The 23,825-nt window shown below is 45.5% G+C and overlaps 1 protein-coding gene across 5 annotated transcripts in view; it reads left to right on the top strand.

The window, feature by feature from the left end:
• Nucleotides 1-654: 654 nt before the first annotated feature.
• Nucleotides 655-23,825, top strand: part of SAMD4A (sterile alpha motif domain containing 4A) — a 235,440-nt gene continuing 212,269 nt past the window's right edge. For 4 of the 5 annotated variants that reach the window (XM_082647072.1, XM_082647069.1, XM_082647071.1 and 1 more), the window contains exons 1-2: nucleotides 655-794; nucleotides 2,002-2,642. In XM_082647072.1, the coding sequence (XP_082503198.1) occupies nucleotides 2,447-2,642 (196 nt within the window). In that variant the 5' untranslated portion in view covers nucleotides 655-794; nucleotides 2,002-2,446. Of the gene's footprint in view, nucleotides 795-1,266; nucleotides 1,399-2,001; nucleotides 2,643-23,825 lie in introns of those variants that run through there. The other variant, XM_082647068.1, reaches the window with a different exon arrangement.

The following is a 23,825-nucleotide window of genomic DNA, read 5'->3' as shown; positions in this document are numbered from 1 at the left end:
CTTCCAGCACTGCACCGCCCCTCGGCCTCCTCCGCCCTTCGCGTCCTCGACCCCCGGAACCCGTCCACGCCTGCAGCGCCCTTGACCCCAGGTCTCTGTCACCCCCGGGCCCCAGTTGGGCCGAGTGGTCACCCGAGTAGGCGAACCACATTCCCAAGGACGAGCAGCCGGTGGCAGCACCGTCCCCGCTCAAGCGCCGTCTGGGTCCCCTCCGGCCCGCACTCTGGCGTCTCGAGCGCCCCGGCCCCTCCGGAACACGCAAGCAGCAGAGGGCAGGCATTCACTTGGACCCCTCCCCTTCCCCAAACTTCTTCCCTCCGCCAGGCCGTTCCTCCAACCCGACCCCTTTGCGCCATCCGGCTCCTCCCTCTCCGCTCCCCTCCCCTTTTCTGGTCCCCACTTAGGAATCCACCCCCCCACCCCCGTCGCAGGCCGGGCCCGGGGATCCTCCCCCGACTCCCCCCGCTTGCCGCCGCTGCCGCCGCCGCCCGGGTTCCTCTCCCCCCTTCTCGGGCGCTCCCTGCCAAGCCCATGATGTAATGGTGTATGTTAATCAGTAGCATGTGGGGAGCTCCGGCTCGGGCGGCTCAGTCCTCCGCGAGCCGACACTGGAGGCGGCAGGAGCGGCGGCGGCGGCGGCGGCCCGGACCCGCAGCGCCGCACTCTCTCAGCGCCGCCCGCCCCGACGGCATGGCCCGCAGCCCGCGCTCCGGGCGCCCCCAACCTCGCTGAGAGCCGCTGCGGTCCCGGACCCGCGCTTGGGGCCGCGAGCAGCCAGGATGAGCCGCTCCCAGGTGAGCGCCCTGTCTCTCTTTTGCCCCAGTGGGTCACTGGGTCCCCTTCCCGGAGGGGAGAAGTTCTGGGAGCCGCGAAGTTCTGGGAGCCGGGAAACGGGGTGCTGGGAGCGAGCCGCCCCTCGAGGGCTGGCTGAGTCGCTGGGCTCTCTTCGCCGTCCGCTAGCTGCCACCCGAACAGGGTTAGGACTGGGGGAGCCCCCGAAACCGAACTTTTCTTCTTTGCGGTGCTTCGGGGCCGTGTGCGGGCGGCGCGGAGCCGCAGTTCCCGCGGAGCCGCCCTGCCCGCCGGGGGAGGCAGTGCTGTAGGCTCGGCTGTCTCCGCGCTCGGCGTTCGCCCATAGCCGTGCTGCCTTCGGCCTGGGACGCGCGGGCGAGGCGGTGGGCCGGACAGACCCGCCCGTAGGCGGCGGCAGCGGGGGCAGGATGCCTACAGCACACACACGCGTACACACTCGCATACACACAGACGCATACGCACGCACACATCTGATCGCTCAGGGCGAAGCAGGCTCTCGGAGACCTCCCGGGTGGGCTGGAGCGGCGCGGCGCGGGATAGCCGGGGCTCCGGCTGCGCCTCCGCCCGCTGGACGCTGAGCTTTGGGTGGGGAGAGTTTATTTTTGTCTCGAGCTGTTGCCGCGGCTGCTCACGGCCTAAATCCAGAGGGGCGCCTGGCGGTGGAGATGCTGGCTGTTGCTGTAGATGGAGCTGCAGCCGTTCGGCTGCTTCTCCGGGAGGAGGAGGTGGCGGAGGAGGAGGCGGGAGAGGAGGAGGAGGAGGAGGAGGAAGGAACTCGGGCTGCTGCTGCCTCCGCCTCTGCTTTGCATTAGCCCCCACCCCCACCCCCGCGCCCCTCCGCAGCCGCATTGCAAGTTTTCTGCGCGAGAAAGATCTGTTGCTGGTGCGGGCGTTTGCAGGCACAGTCCCCGAGGCCACCCCGGGTGGGGTGTGTGGGGAGCACTAGCCGTTCGCAGCGGCAGCAACAGGAAGCCGGGCGGTCTCCTCACGCACCTGGGAAGGAAGCTTCTTGCCTTTCCCAGAACGGGAATAGCTCCTCTCCAGCATCCGGGTGCGGAGGGGGCGGCCGGAATTTGGGGGACCAAACCCCCCGCGGGGCGCCCCCCTCCACCCCCTCTAATGCACTCGTTTCCCGCGCGCGCTCCCTCGCCGGCCGAGGTCTCACTGCAGCCTTTTCTCTCCTTCCAGTGGTGATCGCCACTCGGGAATGCGGGTGTGAAGGGTCCGAGCTGCCGCCCAGCGGGGGAGAGACCCCGGGACGCCGGAAATCACCATCCCGAAGCTGCGAGAAGAAGGCGGGGGAGGGGGGAAAGAGAGCATTCTTCAGTTTGTGTGCCTTGTGGGGAAAAATTTTTTTTTAAATCGTTATTTAAAAACAACAACAACAAACATTTCCGTGCTACTGTCTGTCATCATCTCTGGGGAAATCAGCCAGAACCACCAGAACGTAACTGAAACCAGACGAGAGAGGCAGGAGCCGAGGCAGTACCTGCAGCGTCCGGGCACCAGAGCCACCTTGGAACGGGAACGCGTCTCCGGCGGCCGCTGGGCTGCGGCTCCGCCAAACTTTGGGGCGGGCGGGGCGGGCTGGGGCTCGGAGGGGGCTTTGTAGACCGAGGGCCGCCCCCTAACCATGATGTTTCGCGACCAGGTCGGGGTGCTGGCGGGCTGGTTTAAGGGCTGGAACGAGTGCGAGCAGACTGTTGCACTGCTGTCGCTGCTCAAGCGCGTGAGCCAGACCCAGGCCCGCTTCCTCCAGCTCTGCCTGGAGCACTCGCTGGCCGACTGCACCGAGCTGCACGTCCTAGAAGGCGAGGCCAACAGTCCCGGTAAGTGCGCGGCAGCCGCCGTCCCGCTGTCCTGTCCACGCCCTCCCCCCCTTCCCAGCCTCGGGCCAGGCCCCGCCCCCCGACCGCTGGTCCGTGGCGACAGAACCTCGAGGCCCCTGGGTCCTTGGCGTCTCCCGCCACCGGCCCCCGCCCCAGGCCCTGCCACCCACTAACCTCCGCTGGCCGCTTCGTTTTTTTGCCCACTGTCAACTCCCTTAGTCCATTCCATGTGGTAGCTACGGTAGCATGAATGATTGATTTTTCTCTCATGCAGTTTCCTGGGAAATAAGTAAGTCAGGTCACGTAGAGTCTGGATTTTCTGGGCTCTTCCCCCCCCCCCTTTCTTCTTTTGGGCAACGTGGCTCTTTGGATTTCAGCAACACATGAAGAAGCCTGGGACTGCCCTTCAGAAGACAAGCTTTGATGAGGCTGTATGAGGAATACATGAAAATCCAATTTTGTGTTCATTTTTCCCCACGGATATTCCAATTTTAGAGCTCTGTCTTCAGAATAATTTGTAGGTGATGCTATAGACTATTAACATATTTGCAGTTCGTATACTACGTGGTTATACTTAACTATCACGACATTATTTATATTGATATACATCTTGTAGAAAGGGTCTCATAGGGAGCAGGCATGAATCAGGGTCATTAATGCTTTTGTCAGGAAACTTTATTGAGCATAACAGAATTGTTTCCTATTACCCTGCTAGTGTATTTACAGACACCTCGACTAGCATAGAAAGTGAATGTACTGAAAGGTTCAGCAGTTTGCTGTTTGCTAGCATGGGTGGTGACAGACTGAAATTATATCCGGGCCTGGGGGTGGGAGGTGAGGATGGGGGATGGGGAAAGGTCTGTTGGTTGTAATGTTGCATGGGGAAAATTCTTTAGTTCATGCTGCAGCAGGAGGGTGAACAGAGCCCCCAGTGTTTACACAGAGAAAAGAATGCAGGGTCCTCTTCCAGCTGTTCCATGTTAGAGCCGCCAGCCTGCAAGACTCAGCAGAGGGCTGGGCTGCCATTTGATGACAGGGTCCAGTCCAGGGCAGCAGGGCCTGGGAGACACGAAAGTGAGTATGCCGGCAGCACAGCAAGAGGAGAGCTGGCCTGCTCCTCCCTCCTCCTCCCTGGTGTGGTGCCCGTGGTGCTGGAAACACTAGGATGGGATGTTTCCATATATAGAATCATAGGCTGGCAGTGACTGCTGGAAATCCTCACAGCCCTTTTCCTGACCAGACAGGACTGCACCCAGAGGATCCGGTGCTGCGTAGTGTGGTGGGCCATCCTGAGGGAGATCCCACAGGTCCCACGGATTCAGCCTGAGCCGAACAGCCCACCCTGTTGGTTACTCACAAGGGTGGCAGTGGCAGGGCCCCCTTCCCTTTCAGTTCTGTGTTTATAAATAGCTGAAAGGCCAGTCTCCTTCGTAAGGGTGTGGAAACATAACTAGGATAACTGATGACCTGCTCTCTTTACTTCCATTATTATTATTATTATTTTTAATATTTATTTATTTGGCTGCGCCGGTCTTAGTTGCCTCACGGGGGATCTTTGTTGCCGTGGGCTGGATCTTATTTAGTTGTGGCATGCGGGATCTAGTTCCCTGACCAGGGATCGAACCCCGGCGCCCTGCACTGGGAGCTTGGAGTCTTAACCCCTGGACCATCAGGAAGTCCCTCTTTACTTCCATTCTTTTTTTTTTTTTTTTTTTTTTTGCGGTACGCGGGCTTCTCACCATTGTGGCCTCTCGCGTTACTGAGCACAGGCTCCGGACGCGCAGGCTCAGCAGCCACGGCTCACGGGCCCAGCCGCTCCGCGACATGTGGGATCTTCCTGGACCAGGGCACGAACCCGTGTCCCCTGCATCGGCAGGTGGACTCTCAACCACTGCGCCACCAGGGAAGCCCTACTTCCGTACTTCCATTCTTAATGTGACAGGGTAGCGTGGATCACCTGCTTGATTTTGCTTTTTCAGGTTTGACAAGCAAGGTTATATAAACTTTTGCGTTTTATAGAATGCACAGAATTTAAGTACAGTGATTTATGTTGAATGCTTGACCTCATTGCTTGTAGGGGCTGTTTAAAACAATGATAATTAATCCTTAGGTTACTCAAATGTTAGAGGAACATTTTTTCCCTTTGAGTAAAGGAGGAGACTTTTCCCAACATAGCAGCCATCCGTTTAGTAAGTGAAGCCATTAGATGTATGGAATTAAAAAGAAGTTGCTTAGCTTAAAAATCTTTTACTTTAATAAACCAATAAAAAAATTGAACTCCTATGAGTTTAACAACATAATTTGGTTATTTTTCCCCTCAAAAAATCTTTTTTAACCGTACTTATTTGTGTAAGCTGCCTACCTATTCATGATGCTAAATGCTGTAGATATGTGAAACCATAACCATTATGTAAGATAGGGACCATTTTCCAGTTTCTGGATTAACCTTTCAACCTGGATATTTTGCTTCCTTGGAAACTTTGCACTTTTTGTTATGTGGCCAGGACAGAAGTTTATTAGTGAGGTCATGTGATGGTTTGGTTTACTTCTGCATTAAGGGATCACAAGGAACATCAAGATTTGTCGTAGAAAGCCTGTCTGGAGCACAGCTCCCTTACGTATCTGGAATCTAGCCAAGGACCAGGCAAGGGGCAAAAATGCCTACTCAGCATTGGAATAGATGGCATAAAGTCTGGGAGAATGCTTCAGATGCTCTTTCAGAACTTACTCTTATTTTAGATAACAATCCTAACTTTATTTTATTTGAAAAATGATCCATAGAATATATGGGGTAGCACATTTAGAATGGGGTGAGGAGTTGCTGTAACCAATGGTGAAAAGTGACCCCTGACAGCTTGACAACTAGGAAAGAAACAGAAAAATTATAACTTTAGATACGAGAGTTGGGAACAGAAGCCCTGAAGGTTTGGGAATATTAAGGTAGGAACCCTCAATCGGACTTGCAGACATTACTTTGTAATAACATAAATCCATAATTGCTATTTACCATTAATGAGAGTGAACTACCAAAAAAGATAAATTTTTAAATACACTCTTTGAGAAGAGAGGGAAATATGCCATAAACGTTGGAAATATTAACACTCAAGGTAATTAACCTCCAGAGCTCTTTTGGCATGTGAAGCTATTACCCATTCAGAAAACTAGGCTGTTTAGAATGACTCATTTATTGGCCGGCTGAGGTTTCCTATACCAAAATCATCATGTGTGACTTACTTTATTTTGTAATCATCAATTAAACAAACATGTATTTCTTCTGGTGTTCAGAGATTTTAAAACTTGGTGCATGAGAACGAAATTCATATCTGGGGCTTGACCTCAGTATAACAACCAAAAAATTACTAATAGTGCAAACTTGGCTCTGTTTTCTACAGGACTAACTTTAAATAGATAATCCTTCACATTAAACATGGTTTATTTGAGATCCATGGGATGTATTTTGATACTAACTTTTTGTTCTCTTAAATTTAGCATTTACTGAGATTCTAGTGGTTCACTGGTTCATCCTTTGCCTCAGGTTCGTGGTCATCTGAGATCCAAAGAACATGGTTGAGTTAGTCCTTGTGGATTTGTTTGTGTGTTGTGTGTGTGTGTGTGTTTCACTCCGGATTTGGTCAGTGGGTACTGGTCATGCTCCGCTCTGTAAAGTAGAGGCTTGTTTCCAGAACGCTCATAACCTTAGATACGTGCCCTTCAGCCACCAGCCCAGGTTAACATTGAGATTTCTGGCCAGTCTCAGTTTGTAGCTGTCTGTTTTTGGTGCTAAAATGTCATTTGATACCTAAAGATGGAACCCGCTGAGTTTACTTGGAAATCTTCAAAGAAGATTGTGTGGCACTAGTTTAGGACTTTTGTCATTTGAACTTGAAATATTTTTTCCAGTGGAGATAGTGTAATAAATGGAGATTCACAAGTGAATCCACAAGTTTATTAATTCACAAAACAGTGCATATTTTGTGGGGAAACTGCGTATGTTTGTAGTAAATAAATGGCAAAGAGATTGTTACTCTACTTATAATTAAATACAAGAGAAAGGATTATCTGAAATGGTAGTGTTAAAGACAAAATTAGTTGTGGAGATTGAAAAGGGCTTGTGGGTGTATTTACTCTCATTAGAGGGCAAAGATGTGGGTCCTATGTTTTTATGGTTTTTGGTTTCCATGGTGTAGGTATGCCATACCTTAGTTGATTTTTTAGATCATAAATTGAGTAAAAGGAAAGCAGAAGAGTATAGGCTTTCCTGATGATATTTCCTGGATAAGATCTTGTTTGTAGTTCTTTCTTTCGCTTTTTCTTTTTTCTTTTTTTTTTTTAACATCTTTATTGTAGTATAATTGCTTTACAATGGTGTGGTAGTTTCTGCTTTATAACAAAGTGAATCAGCTATACATATACATATGTTCCCATATCTCCTCCCTCTTGTGTCTCCCTCCTACCCTCACTATCCCACCTCTCTAGGTGGTCACAAAGCACCGAGCTGATCTCCCTATGCTATGTGGCTGCTTCCCACGAGCTATCTACTTTACATTTGGTAGTGTACATATGTCCATGCCACTCTCTCACTTTGTCCCACCTTACCCTTCCCCCTCCCCGTGTCCTCAAGTCCATTCTCTATGTCTGCGTCTTTATTCCTCTCCTGCCCCTAGGTTCTACAAAAGCATTTTTTCCCCCTAGATTCCATATGTATGTGTTAGCATACTGTATTTGTTTTTCTTTCTGACATACTTCACTCTGTATGACAGACTCCAGGTCCATCCACTTCACTACAAATAACTCAATTTTGTTTCTTTTTATGGCTGAGTAATATTCCATTGTATATATGTGCCACATCTTCTTTATCCATTCATCTGTCAGTGGAACTTAGGTTGCTTCCATGTCCTGGCTGTTGTAAATAGAGCTGCAGTGAACATTGTGGTACATGACTCTTTTTGAATTATGGTTTTCTTACGGTATATGCCCAGTACTGGGATTGCTGGTCGTATGGTAGTTCTATTTTTAGTTTCTTAAGGAACCTCCATACTGTTCTCCATAGTGGCTGTATCAATTTACATTCTCACCAACAGTGCAAGAAAGTTCCCTTTTCTCCACACCCTCTCCAGCATTTATTGTTTCTAGATTTTTTGATGATGGCCATTCTGACTGGTGTGAGGTGATACCTCATTGTAGTTTTGATTTGCATTTCTGTAATGATTAGTGATGTTGAACATCCTTTCATGTGTTTGTTGGCAATCTGTATATCTTCTTTGGAGAAATGTCTATTTAGGTCTTCTGCCCATTTTTGGATTGGGTTGTTTGTTTTTTTCATATTGAACTGCATGAGCTGTTTGTAAATTTTGGAGATTAATCCTTTGTCAGTGCTTCATTTGCAAATATTTTCTCCCATTCTGGGGGCTGTCTTTTCATCGTGTTTATGTTTTCCTTTGCTGTGCAAAAGCTTTTAAGTTTCATGAGGCCCCATTTGTTTTTTTTTGTTTTGTTTTTGAATTTAATTTTATTTATTTCTTTATACAGCAGGTTCTTATCCTGTCATCCATTTTATACACATCAGTGTATACATGTCAATCCCAGTCTCCCAATTCATCACACCACCCCCCCACCCCCCGCTGCTTTCCCCATTTACTGTCCATACATTTGTTCTCTACATTTCTGTCTCAATTTCTGTCCTGCATACTGGTTCATCTGTACCTTTTATCTAGGTTCCACATATACGCATTAATACCTGATATTTGTTTTTCTCTTTCTGACTTACTTCACTCCATACGACAGTCTCTAGATCCATCCACGTCTCTACAAATGACCCAGTTTCGTTCCTTTTTATGGCTGAGTAATACTCCATTGTATATATGTATCACATCTTCTTTATCCATTCGTCTGTCGATGTAGGCCCCATTTGTTTATTTTTGTTTTTATTTCCATTTCTCTAGGAGGTGGGTCAAAAAGGATCATGCTGTGATTTATGTCATAGAGTGTTCTGCTTATGTTTTCCTCTAAGAGTTTTATAGTGTCTGGCCTTACAGTTAGGTCTTTAATCCATTTTGAGCTTATTTTAGTGTATGGTGTTGGGGAGTGATCTAATCTCATACTTTTACATGTAGCTGTTCAGTTTTCCCAGCACCACTTATTGAAGAGGCTGTCTTTTCTCCATTGTATATTCTTGCCTCCTTTATTAAAGATAAGGTGACCATATGTGTGTGGGTTTATCTCTGGGCTTTCTATCCTGTTCCATTAATCTATATTTCTGTTTATGTGCCAGTACCATACCGTTTTGATTACTGTAACTTTGTATTATAGTCTGAAGTCAGGGAGCCTGATTCCTCCAGCTCCGTTTTTCTTTCTCAGGATTGCTTTGGCTATTCGGTGTCTTTCGTGTTTCCTTACAAATTGTGCAATTTTTTGTTCTAGTTCTGTGAAAAATGCCATTGGTAGTTTGATAGGGATGGCTCTGTATCTGTAGATTGCTTTGGATAATATAGTCAATTTCACAATGTTGATTCTTCCAATCTAACAACATGGTATATCTCTCCATCTCTTTGTATTATCTTTAATTTCTTTCAACAGTGTCTTATAGTTTTCTGCATACGGGTCTTTTGTCTCCTTAGGTAGGTTTATTTCTAGGTATTTTATTCTTTTTGTTGCAATGGTAAATGGGAGTGTTTCATTAATTTCTCTTTCACATTTTCATCATTAGTGTATAGGAATGCAAGAGATTTCTGTGCATTAATTTTGTATCCTGCTACTTTACCAGATTCATTGATTAGCTCTAGTAGTTTTCTAGTAGCATCTTTAGGATTCTCTATGTATAGTAGCATGTCATCTGCAAACAGTGACAGCTTTACTTCTTCTTTTTCAATTAGGATTCCTTTTATTTCTTTTTCTTCTCTGACTGCTGTGGCTAAAACTTCCAAAACTATTTTGAATAATAGTGGTGAGAGTGGACAACCTTGTCTTGTTCCTGATCTTAGAGGAAATGGTTTCAATTTTTCATCATTGAGAATGATGTTGGCCATGGGTTTGTCATACATGGCCTTTATTATGTTGAGTTAAGTTCCCTCTATGCCTACTTTCTGGAGGGTTTTTATCATAAATGGGTGTTGAATTTTGTCAGAAGCGTTTTCTGCATCTGTTGAGATGATCATATGGTTTTTCTCCTTCAATTTGTTAATATGGTTTATCACATTGATTGATTTGCATATATTGAAGAATCCTTTCATTCCTGGGATAAACTCCACTTGATCGTGATGTATGATCCTTTTAATGTGCTGTTGGATTGTGTTGCTAGTATTCTGTTGAGGATATTTGCATCTATGTTCATCAGTGATATTAGCATTTAGTTTTCTTTCTTTGTGACCTCTTTGTCTGGTTTTGGTATCAGGGTGATGGTGGCCTCATAGAATGAGTTTGGGAGTGTTCCTCCCTCTGCTATATTTTGGAAGAGTTTGAGAAGGATAGGTGTTAGCTCTTCTCTAAATGTTTGATAGAATTCGCCTGTGAAGCTATCTGGTCCTGGGCTTTTGTTTGTTGGAAGATTTTTAATTACAGTCTCAATTTCAGTGCTTGTGATTGGTCTGTTTATATTTTCTGTTTCTTCCTGGTTCAGTCTCAGAGGTTGTGCTTTTCTAAGAATTTTTCCATTTCTTCTTGGTTGTCCATTTTATTGGCATATAGTTGCTTGTAGTAATCTCTCATGATCTTTGGTATTTCTGCAGTGTCAGTTGTTACTTCTCCTTTTTCATTTCTAATTCTATTGATTTGAGTCTTCTCCCTTGTTTTCCTGATGAGCCTGGTTAATGGTTTATCAATTTTGTTTATCTTATCAAAGAACAAGCTTTCAGTTTTCTTGATCTTTGCTATTGTTTCCTTCATTTCTTTTTCACTTATTTCTGGTCTGATCTTTATGGTTTCTTTCATTCAGCTAACTTTGGGGGTTTTTGTTCTTCTTTCTCTAGTTGCTTTAGGTGTAAGATTAGGTTGTTTATTTCAGATGTTTCTTGTTTCGTGAGGTAGGATTGTATTGCTATAAACTTCCCTCTTAGAACTGCTTTTGCTGCATCCCGTGGGTTTTAGTTCCTCGTGTTTTCATTGTCGTTTGTTTCTAGGTATTTTTTGATTTCCTCTTTGATTTCCTTAGTGATCTCTTGGTTATTTAGTAGTATATTGTTTAGCCTCTATGTGTTTGTATTTTTTACAGATTTTTTCCTGTAATTGATATCTAGTCTCATAGCGTTGTGGCCGAAAAAGATACTTGATACGATTTCAGTTTTCTTAAATTTACCAAGGCTTGATTTGTGACCCAAGATACGATCTATCCTGGAGCACTTGAGAAGAAAGTGTATTCTGTTGTTTTTGGATGGAATGTGCTATAAATATCAATGAAGTCCATCTTGTCTAATTTATCATTTAAAGTTTGTGTTTCCTTATTTATATTCATTTTTCATGATCTGTCCATTGGTGAAAGTGGGGGGGGTTAAAGTCCCCTACTATGATTGTGTTACTGTCGATTTCCCCTTTTATGGCTGTTAGTATTTGCCTTATGTATTGAGGTGCTCCTATGTTGGGTGCATAAATATTTACTATTGCTCTAACTTCTTGGATTGACCCCTTGATCATTATGTAGTGTTCTTCTTTGTCTCTTGTAATAGTCTGTATTTTAAAGTCTATTTTGTCTGATATGAGAATTGCTACTCCAGCTTTCTTTTGATTTCCATTTGCATGGAATATCTTTTTCCATCCCCTCACTTTCAGTCTGTATGTGTCCCTAGGTCTGAAGTGGGTGCCTTGTAGACAGCATATATACAGATTTTGCTTTTGTATCCATTCAGGCTGTCTGTGTTTTTTGGTTGGACCATTTAATCCATTTACATTTAAGGTAATTATCAATATGTATGTTCCTATTCCCATTTTCGTAATTGTTTTGAGTTTGTTATTGTAGGTCTTTTCCTTCTCTTGTGTTTCCAGCCTAGAGAAGCTCCTTTTGCCTTTGTCATAAAGCTGGTTTGGTAGTGCTGAATTCTCTTAGCTTTTGCTTGTCTGTAAAGGTTTTAATTCCTCCATCGAATCTGAATGAGATCCTTGCTCAGTAGAGTAATCTTGGTTGTAGGTTTTTCCCTTTCATCACTTTAAAAATGTCCTGCCACTCCCTTCTGGCTTGCAGAGTTTCTGCTGAAAGATCAGCTGTTAACCTTATGGGGATTCCCTGGTATGTTATTTATTGTTTTTCCATTGCTGCTTTTAATATTTTTTCTTTTTATTTAATTTTTGATGGTTTGATATGTGTCTTGGTGTGTTTCTTCTTGGATTTAACCTGTATGGGACTCTCTGCGCTTCCTGGACTAGATTGACTATTTCCTTTCCTATATTTGGGAAGTTTTCAACTATAATCTCTTCAAATATTTTCTCAGTCCCTTTCTTTTTCTCTTCTTCTTCTGAGACCCCTGTAAGTTGAATGTTGGTGCATTTAATGTTGTCCCAGAGGTCTCTGAGAGTGTCCTCAATTCTTTTCATTCTTTTTTCTTTATTCTGCTCTGCAGTAGTTATTTCCACTATTTTATCCTCCAGGTCACTTATCCATTCTTCTGCGTCAGTTATTCTGTTATTGATTCCTTCTAGAGAATTTTTAATTTCATATATTGTGTTGTTCATCATTGTTTGTTTGCTCTTTAGTTCTTCTAGGTCCTTGTTAAATGTTTCTTGTATTTTCTCCATTGTGTTTCCAAGATTTTGGATCATCTTTACTATCATTACTCAGAATTCCTTTTCAGGTAGACTATTTCCTCTTCATTTATTTGGTCTGGTGGGTTTTTACATTGCTCCTTCTTCTGCTGTGTGTTTCTCTGTCTTCTCATTTTGCTTCACTTACTGTGTTTGGGGTCTCCTTTTCACAGGCTGCAGGTTCATAGTTCCCATTGTTTTTGGTGTCTGCCCCCAGTGGCTAAGGTTGGTTCAGTGAGTTGTGTAGGCTTCCTGGTGGAGGGGACTAGTGTCTGTGTTCTGGTGGATGAGGCTGGATCTTGACTTTCTGGTGGGCAGGACCGTGTCCAGTGGTGTGTTTTGGTGTGTCTGTGACCTTATTATGATTTTAGGCAGCCTTTCTGCTAATGGGTAGGGTTGTGTTCCTGTCTTGCTAATTGTTTGGCATAGGGTGCTCAGCACTGTAGCTTGCTGGTCATTGAGTAGAGCTGGGTCTTTGTGTTGAGATGGAGATCTCTGGGAGAGCTTTCGCCGTTTGATATTACGTGGAGCTGGGAGGTCTCTGTGGGACCAGTGTCCTGAACTCGGCTCTCCCACCTGAGAGGCTCAGCCCCGACACCCAGCCGGAGCAGCAAGACCCTGTCAGCCACACGGCCTTTGCTTTCTTCTGCCAGTTTTCCCCAGGATTCTGCAGGCTCTGGAGTGAGTGGGATGTCCCAGGTGGTCTTATCCTGGCCACCAGAAGGTCATGAAGAGGCAGAAAAGTAGTTTTCCCTCTTCTGTTTTTAGTGAGTGCTTGGCCAAGAACCATTTTTCTCTAGGGCACCTCATAAGTTGAAAAGCTTATCCAGGTTAAAAGTTCTTGCAGTGGCCACTGTAATTCACGATTATCTTGGGTAAGGTTAACCTGCTTGTTTGGCCTTAAAACGAAATTTGTTCACCTGATGCCTCATGCTGGGCCCAGTCTAGCTTCAGTCCGGCCCAGTCTCCTTTCACTTTTTCATTCAACAAACATTTACTGACTGCCTACTACTTTCCTGGCCCTGTGTTATGCAGTGGGAATACAAAGGTAATTTACTGTATTCCAATGCCTGGTGCATAGATACCGAGTGTTGAGTAAATGACTAATACCATATCACAGGTACAGAAGCATAGATATAGGAATAAAAAGGGTAGGGGAGAGGTTCTGGGAGCATTGCGAATGTACAGCTAATTGCCTGGAGGAGTCAGGGAAGCCTCCACTGCAGAGGAGATATGTTTGAGTTTTGAAGGGTGAATAGGAGTTGGTTCAGTATGTAGAAAGGATTGTAGAGAGCGGGCTTGAAGGTGTTTTCCAAGCAGAAGAGATAGCATTTATAAAAACGTTGTCTTATGAAAGGGCCTTGTTGTGTGCAAGAAATAATGAGTTCAGAGTGGCTCAAAAGATGTAGAATGCTGGGATCTAAGAAAGAGAAGTTAAAACAGAAGTCATGTGTGTGCAGGACTTTGCCAGCTAAGGAATTTGACTTAATCCTGCAGAGATGATAGAGAACCCAAGAAGACTTTTAGGCAGGGGTGTGCTGAGAATGAGGAGGGAAGAAGAAGAAAGTTAAAAGATGAAAAGGGTGTGTGTGTGTGTGTGTGTGTGTGTGTGTCTGTGTACACTTTTGGGAAAGCTTTGTAATATATGCATGATTCTCTGAGAGGCAAAAATGGGAGAGGTGAGGCAAAGTTTGGTTCAGACAATTTCCATTTTGGCCACATGATGGCATCATCAGCCAAAGGCAGCTTTGTTGCTCTCAGCATTGCTGTATGGGGGAGAAGGAAGGACTGAGATAGGAAAAGAAGGTCTTACCAGATAACCATTTATTTATATCCATAGGAGGGGATATGTGTAGAGGATTCTTAAAGTATGGATTTTGAATTGGGCTAGTCACTTAATTCTGAGCCTTAGTTTTCTCATCTGTAGAACGGGACTAATGAAACCTTGTTATTGGCTGGAAGCTACTTGTTAACAATCCAGTGAGGACCTATTCTGTCCCCCAGGTTTAAATTTGCCTCTAATTAATATGAAATTTATATAAATAATGCTTTCCTAAATGACAGGGCATCTTTTTTAAAAATTTTATTTATTTTTGGTTGCGTTGGGTCTTCATTGCTCTGAGTGGGCTTTCTCTAGTTGTGGTGAGTGAGGGCTACTCTTCATTGCGGTGCTCAGGCTTCTCATTGCGGTGGCTTCTCTTGTGGAGCATGGGCTCTAGGCACGTGGGCTTCAGTAGTTGTGGCACACGGGCTCAGTAGTTGTGGCTCGTGGGCTCTAGAGCACAGGCTCAGTAGTTGTGGCGTATGGGCTTACTTGCTCCATGGCATGTCGTGGACCAGAGCTCGAACCCACGTCCCCTGCATTGGCAGGCGGATTCTTAACCACTGCGCCACCAGGGAAGTCCTGATAGGGCACCTTTTATTTCAAGGATTATCTGGAAGAGATTGAAGATGACTTGGAACCTGAAAAGATATGAGTCTACTTTGCTCCACCTTCTATATTTTAGCTGTATTACTCTATTTTATATCATGTTGAGTCCTAAAAAACACAGCCCTGACCCAGTTTTCCCAAATAACTTGTCAACACTTTTTACCTTCAGTTGGTGAATGTGAAAAAAAGAAATCATTTGGAGGAATGAAATATCTAGGGACTTCATATCTGAAACACTTTTCACTTTGGGTGTTGTAATTTTCTTTGGGTTGGTCTGGGATGACAGGTAGCAGGTCACAGGCATTTGTGATCTTTGTTGCAAATAAATTGCATTTGGTTGCTTAGCTTGGATGCTCAAAGGCTTTAGCAACTGAGTACGTGTTATAAATAGGTCCCATCAAAGCAAGTAGAAGGCAGATAAACATAGCAGTCAAATTGGTTTGTTTATGTATAAATAAACAAACTGAGAGTGAAATGAGGGTCAGAAGGGCTGAGAAGTAACTGAAAGCTCCCCAGTATATCCTGCAGAAGCTTAATTCTAATAAGAATTGACAACACCACGGAAGAGAAAATACTCTCCTCCTTGACCTGAGGAAAATTTGGAGGTTTTCATCCACGAGGGAAGTGACTTACGTAAGTCATTTGCTAGGAAAGCTGTGGTGCTCATAAAAATCCTTTTTTTTCTTTTAAAAATATAATTACTACTTTGAATTTTTAGCCTGTTCCTTTCTTTCCATCTTTTCTAATCATTCCTTCCAAGGCATTACTGAGTTCATCCAGTTCACGTAGATTGAGATGCAGAATCAGACGTCTCCTCTGAGCTATTTTTTGCTTCTGTGGAAGCCGCCTGAGGCAGGAATCTCCCAAGGAAAGCAGAACTTTCAGAAGAGGAGCGAAGCTTTCTCTCAAGGTTAGCTAGTCAAGGCTTGGGCTTTGCTCTGAAGCCTGCACTCCAGGAGCCAGCCGGAGTTCAGAGGAACCTGCTGCTTTTATTATATGTAGGAGCATTTCACTCCTTGGAACTCATAAGCTAGTTCTAGGGTTTTGTTCTCACCTAGGTATCATCATTTTAATACAGTTTTCCTTGTCTTGGTTTAGCAGGGAGAAAGAAATCAAACGATTTAGTGGTTTCTTTTATGCAATAAGTAAGACTGTTAAGTGGTACCTGGAGAAGAGTATCTGGTAAGAAACTGTGGGATCAAGTTCCTCACTACTTATTAATTCACCAAGTCCTGCAGCCGAGAGCTGGGAGCTGTGTCCAAAGGCAAAGGAGGTGTGATGATTCCCCTCAAGGAGCTTACACTCGAGTTGTGGAGGTAAAACAACATATATACAGGTGATCCCTGACTTACGGCAGTTTGCATTAGTTTTTTGACTTTACGATTCCAAAAGCGATATGTGTGCTGTAGAAGTCGTTCCTAGAATTCTGAATTTTGATCTTCTCCCAGGTTAGCAATCTGCCCCACGGTCCTCTCTTGTGATGCTGGGCAGTGGCAGCCCCCAGTCAGCCACACAATCACGAGGGAAAACAACCGATATTCTTAGAAGCATTTGGGACCCATATAACCATTCTGTTTTTCACTTTCAGTACAGTATTCAATAAATTACATGAGATATTCAACACTTTATTATAAAACAGGCTTTGTGTTGGATGGTTTTGCCCAATTGTAGGCTAATGAAAGTGTTTGAGCACATTTAAGTGGGCAAGGCTAAGCTAGGTGGGTTAAGTGTATTAAATGCATTTTCAACTCATAATGGGTTTATCAGGAGGTAACCCCGTTGTAAGCTAAGGATGATCTGTATGTGTTAATAATTAGACTGTAAAAAGTTGCTAAATGCTGTGTTTCCAGTGAGAGAACAAAACTGGACTTGAGTGAAGGGAAGAGAACAGGATGGGTTGGGTTGTCCAAGAAGGAACGAATGGAAGAAGTAAACTTGAGTGGGTCATTTGCAACAAGTGCTTTAGAGCTTACAAGATTCTTGCCTTTTTAGTACCTTTAATGAAAGTTTTGTCAAGAAAACCACACATATAGGGGGGAGTCTGTTGGACCACGTAAGGGGCAGGCTTCCAGGCCCCCCCCTTTTTAAAAATAAATTTATTTATTTTTGGCTGCGTTGGGTCTTCATTGCTGTGTGCAGACTTTCTCTAGTTGTGGCGAGGGGTGGCTACTCTTCATTGTGGAGAACGGGCTCTAGGCCCGTGGGCTTCAGTAGTTGTGGCTCGCGGGCTCCAGAGCGCAGGCTCGGTAGTTGTGGTGCACGGGCTTAGTTGCTCCAGGGCATGTGGGATCTTCGCGGACCGGGGCTCGAACCCGTGTCCCCTGCATTAGCAGGCGGATTCTTAACCACTGCGCCACCAGGGAAGTTCTTCCTGGGTCTTTGAAAGATGAGTATGAGTACATTAGAAAGAGGGGAGCATGGTGCATATTGTCCATCAGGAATGAATTCTTGAATGGAAGAAGGAGCAATCCAAACACTCCTCTGATTTCTAACATGTTTAAAGGAGGAAAACAGCATATCAGCTCACGCCAAATTTTTTTCCCTAAAATTACCCATTAAAATTATGAGACTTAGGGCTTCCCTGGTGGCGCAGTGGTTGAGAGTCTGCCTGCCGATGCAGGGGACACGGGTTCGTGCCCCGGTCTGGGAAGATCCCACATGCCGTGGAGCGGCTGGGCCCGTGAGCCATGGCCACTGAGCCTGCGCGTCCGGAGCCTGTGCTCCGCAATGGGAGAGGCCACAACAGTGAGAGGCCCGCGTACCGCAAAAAAAAAAAAAAATTATGAGACTTAGTAGTAGTTCTCTCTCTTGGTTCCTTTTAGTAGAATACTTTCATATGTTACTTTGATTAGAACTAGTGTTAAGAAGAAACATGTTAAACACTTACAGCAGGGATCCCCAACCCCTGGGCCGCGGACTGATACCAGTCTGAGGTCTGTTAGGAACCGGGCTGCACAGCGGGAGGTGAGCGGAGGGAGAGCCAGTGAAGCTTCATCTGCCGCTCCCCATCGCTCGCATTACCGCCTGAGCCATCCCCCCCCCACTTCCCCTCCCCCAACCCCGTCTGTGGATCTTCCACGAAACCGGTCCCTGGTGCCAAAAAGGCTGGGGACCGCTGACTTACAGAAAAAGATAAAAGTGTCTTAAACTAGTTTTCAAAATTTAATATGCATACAGATCGCTTGGGGATCTTGTTAAACCGAAAATTCTTATTGAGGAGGCCTGTGGGAGGCCCAGAGTTCTTGCATTTTCTAATCAACTCCCAGGGGATGCTGCTGCTGCAGGTCTGCGGACCACACTTTGAGTAGAAAGATCATAGGCTATTAGAGGTGGAAGGTCATTTAGAGGTAATTGGTGCGTTGGCTTTCAAGTTTCATGGATGAGTATCGCAAGGTCTTTGTTTGCAAATGAAAACTTAGATGAAAGCTTATGGTAAGTGGATGGTCCCCCTCCCATCAAACCCTATCTCCACCCCCCAACACTAACTTTCCAAGGAGAGAAGTTTGAAATCTCTGTGATTTCCCCAGGCTTGGAGATCGTCACAGCCTGAATGGAGGCTGGGATTGAGGAAGGCAGATCTGGGCTATGTTGTAGCATTTCCCAAGCTTTTTGGCCTTGCCCCTGCTGGAATTTCCAGGCATTCTAATGATCAGTGTCCCATGGAAAATGAGGTTCCAGGAAAGAATTCTGTGTGTGTGTGTGGTGTGCTGACGCTATGGACTGTAAAGTTGAGCTGGTAAGAGCAGGAATGTTAACTCCAGAGACCGGATGGGGGAGATCTCTTCCTACTTCCCCAGCGTCCTCCCATAAAATGCAACATAGGAACTTCTGAAGCAGCTTATCCTGATTTGTCAGTAGAATTCAAGTGTGTGTGTGCAGCACAAATACATATAGAATACGTACTTTCATTGTATACGTTTATATCTGAGTATGTGCATTAAATATGTGATTTAAATACGTGACTAGAATGGCGATGCGAAACCACTTTTGAATTTCTCAAGAGTTGTGAAGGAATACTAGAGGCACCATCAGAAGCCTCCATAAATAATGATGTCTCTGAGAAGGCAAAAAGGAGGGAAAAAGTAAGTTCTGTCCCTTGTAAGGATATGCGAGGTCAACAGTGATCCTGTGCAAGCTACCAGGAGAGTATCTGAAACTTGATATATGAGCATTTGGATGAGGAAGTAGGAAGCAGCCTGGTTTTCCTAAGAATGGGAAGACTGGGTCATGGAGAACTAATGTCATTTCCCTTTTGATGGGGGAATAGGAAAGCAAGGGAGATAGCATTGACATTTACGGAGAGTCTTCTGTATTCTGGGCAGATTACAGGAATTCTGGTAGGCATTCCATATCTAAGTTTCAGCACAGCCTTTGACAAAGCCTCTTCTTTTTTTTTTTTTGCGGTACGCGGGCCTCTCACTGTTGTGGCCTCTCCCGTTGCGGAGCACAGGCTCCGGACACGCAGGCTCAGCGGCCGTGGCTCACGGGCGCAGCTGCTCTGCGGCATGTGGGATCTTCCCGGACCGGGGCACAAGCCCGTGTCCCCTGCATTGGCAGGCGGACTCTCAACCACTGCACCACCAGGGAAGCCCAGCCTCTTATTTCTTGATGAGTAAAATAGAGACATGGGAGGGCTGGGGGAGAGTCACCCACCCGTAAGAGGGCTGGGTGGCGTTAGAGTGACTTCTGCCGCTGTCAGCCTTAAGGGAGGTCTTTGGTGCTGTGCCTTGGGGCTCACACGTCCTACATCATTATTCATGTTGACTGCGACTTACCCTGGGGTCCCCAAGAAAGCAGAGCGTGAGGCAAGGGCTGGCGTGCAGGCGGTTTATTTTTGGCAGTGATCCTGGGGAAGAGGAAAGGGGGCTGGGGAGGAGAGACACAGGGAAGGAGGGGAGGCCAACACAAGCCGATGTGGTTGAACTGGTCACTGTCATGGGCACTGGGGCTCAGTCCCATGGGACCCTCTGAGGGGCCATGCAGACTGTGCCTCAGAAGGGATAGACACGGTGGGCATTTATCCACGGGTTCCCCTCTCCTCTTAGTCAAGGGTTGCCCCAGGGTGCTAAGTCCCCGTACTTCCAGGTTTGCACATGGGCACGTGCTGCTCCTTTCCACAGTGTCCCAGGCATGGTGTTGGAGAAGCCCCAAGGCAGAGAGCTAGAGAGAAGTGGCATGATGGAGGTGGGGTGCTGTCAGGTTTCCCCTGCCTGAAGCTGGTGGCCACGGCAAGGAATGGGGTGTAAACTGGACTGAGAAGGTGTAATTATCAAATCTGTGTGTGAACCCAGAGGGACAGCTGAGAGCTTGATGACAGAATCATGATCCAAAATATTTCAATATAACAAGATGACTATTAAACCACTAAAAGTGCAGCCTCTACATTTGCATCCCCTAGACCTCCTCTGGGGGAGACATGGCTTATTAGTAGTGTGCACGGAAAGGATTTGGGGCTTTTAGTGGACTTAGAACTCAGTATGAATAATGTCACAAGGGGGTTGCCCCCCAAGCCGCTAAGCTTTTAACAATACATTGTATATACAATGCAATGTATAATAATATTTTATTCAGAACAGGTCTTCTTGGCAAACCAGCCTGTACCTGGAGTGTGGGGTGCAGTTCTGAGGAGCTGCACACTTTGAGGAAGATGAATGAGTCAGGATGTGGCTGGCAGGAGGAGGATGGTGAGGCACTTGAGAACCAGGGGGAACATTCAGGCTGGAAAAAAAAATGAGCAGAGAACAGGACAACTGTCATTGGTTCCCTGAAAAGTTAGCTTGGAGTTGAGGGGTTCCATTCCATATCTGTGTAGAGGGCGGTGTGTGGAAGCCAAAGCTCATTTAGCGCAAAGTAAAGAAAAACCTGGCGGGCTTCCTTGGAGGCACAGTGGTTGAGAGTCCACCTGCCGATGTAGGGGACACGGGTTCGTGCCCCGGTCCGGGAGGATCCCACATGCCGCAGAGCGGCTGGGCCCGTGAAACATGGCCGCTGGGCCTGCGTGTCCGGAGCCTGTGCTCTGCAACAAGAGAGGCCCCAACAGTGAGAGGCCCGCGAACCGCAAAAAAAAAAAAAAAAAAAAAAAAAACACCTGGCAATGGTGAGAGCTCCCAAACAACGGCACAGCTGCTTTAGGAGGCAGAGGCTTGAGTTTCACCAGAGGTGGACAAGCATTCAACATCATGCAGGGCACAGAATAACTTCTAAATTAAGGTTGGCCCCTATTTCTTGAGCACCTGCTCTGTGCCAGGCACCTTACTGAATTCTTTGCATACATTATCATTTGTGTATATTCATCCCAGCACCCCTTTGAGATGAGGTAGGAGCTGTCATTTTTCTGTTGGTCAGGGAGGAAACAAGCAGCTCGGCCTCAGAACGCCTCCATGTGCTTCTCCACTGCAGGGAGACAGTATGTATTTCTCTAGGAAAGAAGCGTGACCTCTTAGTGACCTCCAAAGTCCCTTCTAACCTTAAGATTCTATGATTTCTGTGAATCAGGAATAAAGATAAAACTTATCCAGAACTGTCCAGAGCAGAGGAGAAAGAACGAGAGAGAGAATATGAATAAATGAATGAAGGAGTGAATACATAAGGGCGGGTCTTAAAAGTCTTCTTCAAATTATTTCCAGCGTATTCTTCCCGTGCTTCTTAGCCTGTTTGGGCTACAGATTTGTGGCACTTTGTTTAGGAAATACAAAGTAGCGTGATTTTCTGTGCTTTTTTTGAAGTAGGCAGTGTGGTGAGGCTAAGTCGTCATGAAGACTAGGGCCACCACATTTAAGAAGAGATGTAAGGAACCGCATGCAACCTTGTTTCTTTTGAGTCACACAACAGCAGTGATAATCTCTGAGTGTATCAGTCATTTATTAGCAAAGGTAAATCATAATTGCTATCTGTGTCTCCAAATCTTTTTTGTTCCCTCTGTGTAGTTCTAAAAGTGACTATAGGGGAGTTCCCTGGTGTCCTAGTGGTTAGGATTCTGGGTTTTCACTGCCTTGGCCCCAGTTCAATCCCTGGTCGGGGAACTGAGATCCCGCCAGCCACGTGGCGCGGCCAAAAAAGTAAATAAATAAAAGTGACTATAGGATCTTCTTTATATATGGTAATAGATACCTTTCCTCCCCTCCCCCCTCTTTTAGCATTTTGTAGTGTCGGGCACTGTGCAGATAGCTACACACACACAACTGTCTTCAATTATTGAATGGATGAGTGATACGAAGAGGCAGAACTAATGGTTGTAAAAGTTAATGCAATATATTGCAATAATTAGATAATGTGCTTATTATTACCTAGAGTCTAGCACATAGTACGTTATTAATAACTGGTTTCTGAATTATGTATTTTGTGTGTATATATTATATATGTGTATATAAAGTAAGGTAGCATAATACTATGTAGATGATACAAATAGTATAATAGTATGTGCTTAATACAAAGTAGTATAATAAATACTGTGTATATGATAGAAACTATGTATTGTCTCCATTTTACAGACGAGGAAACTTAGGTTGAGAGTGGTTGTAAGTGTGCTGAGGTCACCGAGGTGTTTGTGACCTAAAGCCCCTATTGAATCTTCGTCACTGTAGAATGCTGCAGATCTCTTCCAGTTCTTGGGTAAATAAAATGTTGGTGTTTAAAAGAAAAGTACTTAAGGATATTTAATGGTAGTTTGAATAACATTGTATAAATTCAATCTTGGAAGAATTCTTTTCAGCTTGTCTATTTTAACGTCCCTCTTATTGATCACATTTTAATCCTATGTAGCTTGACATGGCTTGGCTTCTTCTTTCCTCTGGCATTAAAAAAAATTAAGTGAAAAGCATTGATTCAAACATTTCCCTTCCTGTTAGGGAGATTCATGGGACAGGAGGCTTCTGCCGCCTCTGCCTGAACAGGCAGGACTTGGTGAAGGAAACAGGCTCGAGCAAGCTGCAGAGAGGAAAGAATGAGGAATGTGTTATCTAATAGCTCGTGGTATCCTTGACTTTGACAAACTAGCAATTGATGATCCTGGGTCAGAATCTCCTTAGGATTTGGAATTGGGCAAAGCACCAACTTGAGGGCTGTAAATTAAAACAAGCTCTCCCGTTGTTTGTAAATGGTGGAAAATTTCTGAAGATTAGTTTAGGAGAACATATAGTTGGTCTAAGAGTGAATTCTACTTATGTCATTTTCTAGCAGCATAAAAATTAAGGAGGTGGAAGAGGCCTTGTCTACTCTAGCCCCTCTTTTGAAGATTTGAGAAGACTGAGATCCACTAAGGGTACCTGCTAGTAGGGAAGGGCTGGTGTTACACCCAGTTGCTTCTCGGCCATCTATGTCCTAGACCTTGATCTCCCACAACTTTCGCATGGTTGACTCGGCCACCATGGTCACCACATTGAATGACTGTGCTGGGCATGGGAGATGTTCTGTTTACCTGATTGTCAAAGTGTTCATCAGGATGGTCTCCTTCCTCGAAGTTGTTTCCAGAACCCCCTCCCCCCTTTTTTGTTTCTTTACCCACAATAAAGCACAGATTTGTTTTCACTGGAGAATGATTAGCACTCATATTCTGAAATGACAGAGAGCTATAGCGTAGGAAGGTTTGGCTTTATTTTGGCATGTTTTAATCACAGTTCCAGTAATGTCCTCTTGGTTTACGCAGGATCTGACTCAGCCACTGGAGTTACCCTCAATCCCAGCAGAGAACTGGGTGTCGTTCATGACTGCCCCTATGGCCCCTACGGGAGGGATTTCATTCACTGGCTGGTGAAGCCGTTCCTTTGCATGGCGGTGTGGTGGAGTAGCTGAGACTCCTCCTGAGAACGTCCCCTGACCCCTCAGGGCTCGCTGGCACTCTGCAGGCACCTCCTTTACAGCATCTGTCACAAGACCTTGTCATTGTTCATCTTCCAGACTAGTCTGTGTCTTAGTCACTTTTGTCCTCCAGCACTGAATATTGTGCCTGGACTCAAGTGGTTTTGGTATATTTTTGTTGAAAGAATGGATGAGTGAATACAAAGAAATTTAACTCATGGCTCTTGTCC

The sequence above is a fragment of the Grampus griseus genome (assembly GCF_964374135.1).
Source record: "Grampus griseus genome assembly, chromosome: 2".
Lineage (NCBI taxonomy): Eukaryota > Metazoa > Chordata > Mammalia > Artiodactyla > Delphinidae > Grampus > Grampus griseus.
Note: the sequence above shows the minus strand (reverse complement) of the source record. Positions and strands in the feature narration are given on the sequence as shown.